Source organism: Lathyrus oleraceus, chromosome 6 (assembly GCF_024323335.1).
Source record: "Lathyrus oleraceus cultivar Zhongwan6 chromosome 6, CAAS_Psat_ZW6_1.0, whole genome shotgun sequence".
In the NCBI taxonomy this organism is placed as follows: domain Eukaryota; kingdom Viridiplantae; phylum Streptophyta; class Magnoliopsida; order Fabales; family Fabaceae; genus Lathyrus; species Lathyrus oleraceus.
In genome coordinates, this window is record NC_066584.1 from 481,125,554 (window position 1) to 481,127,652 (window position 2,099).

Consider the following 2,099-nt stretch of genomic DNA (forward strand, 5'->3'; position numbering starts at 1 on the left):
GCCTGAGTGCACTTAGGATTAGCGTGGCTTCACATGCCCTCGCGTCCCGTCTCAGTCCGATGTTGGAATATGAAAACACAATTCAGATGTGGATCTTTCTAGAGAATTTTGTGTTGTGGATCTCCTACAGTGCTAGAGCTATCTGGGAGAACCGTTAAGTCTGGATGGCCTTTAGGATGACCTTTACCTTACTTTCATGGGAACTTGGCTGAGACGCTCTTCTTATAGTGGTAGTGCCAAACCGGAAACGGTGGACGTATTATTACTATTCGTCCTAAGAGTCCGTGATATCAATGTCTCTACCCTTTAGCCTCCGCATGTGAGCTGGGTGGGTTGTTTACAGGTGTGCAGGAACCCTTGACCTCATCATACCCTGATATCTGATACCTAGTACCTGATCATCATGGTTCTATTTCCTGGATCCGAACTTCTGGCGCTGGTTTTAAACCTGCATACCCGGACTGCCGACTTTCGAGGACTTCTGGCCGGGACCGGTCACGTGTCCTTTGCATTGCATAACATCATCTGCATATTTGCATCTAACATCTCATGCTTATTCATTTGCAGGGTATTCCCTTTCTCGGTTTGGTTTGGCTGATCTGTGCTTATTATGGAGGCTCCCAGGAAAAGTAATGTGACCTATCATTTCTTCGATACTGAGATCGGCCCGTTGCGTCGGATAAAAGCTTTGATTATTCATGACCATGTGGGTTTATTCCGGGATACTTATGGAAACATCTTGCCTATGGTTGAAGACTTGGATGCTTCTCAGAGGAGTCTGATACATACTTGCTTGCAGTTTTATGATCCTCAGCTGCGTTGCTTCACTTTTCAGGATTTCCAGTTGGCTCCTTTATTGGAAGAGTATGATATGATCTTGGGCGTTCCTCTACAGCATTGTGTCCCTTTCAACTCCGATATACCTCCTTCAGAGCATAAGGATATTGCTAAGGCTCTTCATCTGGAAGTGTTTGTTGTGAAGGAAAATCTCTCTTCTAAGGGAGGTCTGTCTGGTTTTCATTTGGATTTTGTGGTAAACAAAGCCGAAGAGTGTGCTGCTCAGGGCAATTGGGAGGCTGTGTGTGCTCTGTTAGCATTGAGTGTCTATGGTATTATGTTATTCGCCGATGAACCGAAGTTCGCGAGTATGAGTGTTATTCATATCTTTCTGCTAAAAAACCCGGTTCCCACCCTTCTTGGTGATTTCTATTTTTCGGTGCACAATAAGAATGAGAAGAGACGAGGGAGATTGGTCAGATGTTGTGCTCCATTGTTCCATAAGTGGCTCGTGGGGCACTTGCCAAATGACGATGCTTTTCTGAATCCGCATCAAGCCAGGGATTGGGCTAGAAGGTTGGTTGTCTTGACTGCTAAAGACATCAGATGGTGTAATCAGAATACCAAGGGTGGCGATTTTGTGGTTAGCTGTGGGAAATACCCTAATGTACAATTGTTGGGTATGAAGGGTTGTATCAACTACAACCCGATTCTTTTGAGAAGACAATTAGGGTATGCCTTGACTCACGCTCCTAAGGATCAAGATCTGGTGGAATCTTTCTACTTCCCGGTACAAGATAATCTAGAACTGGTTAAGCAAGCTGCTGGAGCTTGGAGGAACATTCAGACTAAAGGTGCTACTGTCTAAGGAAAATGTAACAACATCTCTTCTTCCCAGTACGACAGTTGGTTGCGAGAAAGAGCTCGGATTACTCTTCTACCTTTCTCTATGGGAGAACCATCTGATCCGGTTATTGTTGAGTCTGTCAGCATGGTTGAATACAACAGTTTGAAGCAAGAAAAGGGAAAAGTCGATAAGTTGAATGCGAAGCTGAGTGAAGGCCTCAAGAAAACTTTGTGTGCTAAGAAAGAAGCTGAGAGAAAAGTTCAAAGATTGAATGAGCTGCAAAGACAAAGCAATAAGAGGATTGCTGAAGATGCCGATTATATCTGTAAAGTCTGTTCAGGTGAGGATATACTGAAGAAAGCTTGCAAGGCTGCAAAGGAGCAGTTAGAGAGAGCTGAATATAGGCTTATTGAGCGCCAGCAAAGGTGGGAAGAATTGTCTGATCGTCGGAGACAGGTTGAGATAGAAATCAGGG

The 2,099-nt window shown here is 44.4% G+C and overlaps 1 protein-coding gene across 1 annotated transcript; it reads left to right on the top strand.

The window, feature by feature from the left end:
* The first annotated feature begins 610 nt into the window (after positions 1-610).
* On the top strand, positions 611-1,645 carry LOC127096375 (uncharacterized). Its single transcript, XM_051034954.1, has one exon. The coding sequence runs from the start codon at positions 611-613 to the stop codon at positions 1,643-1,645; it is 1,035 nt and encodes a 344-aa protein (XP_050890911.1).
* The last annotated feature ends 454 nt before the right edge of the window (positions 1,646-2,099 follow it).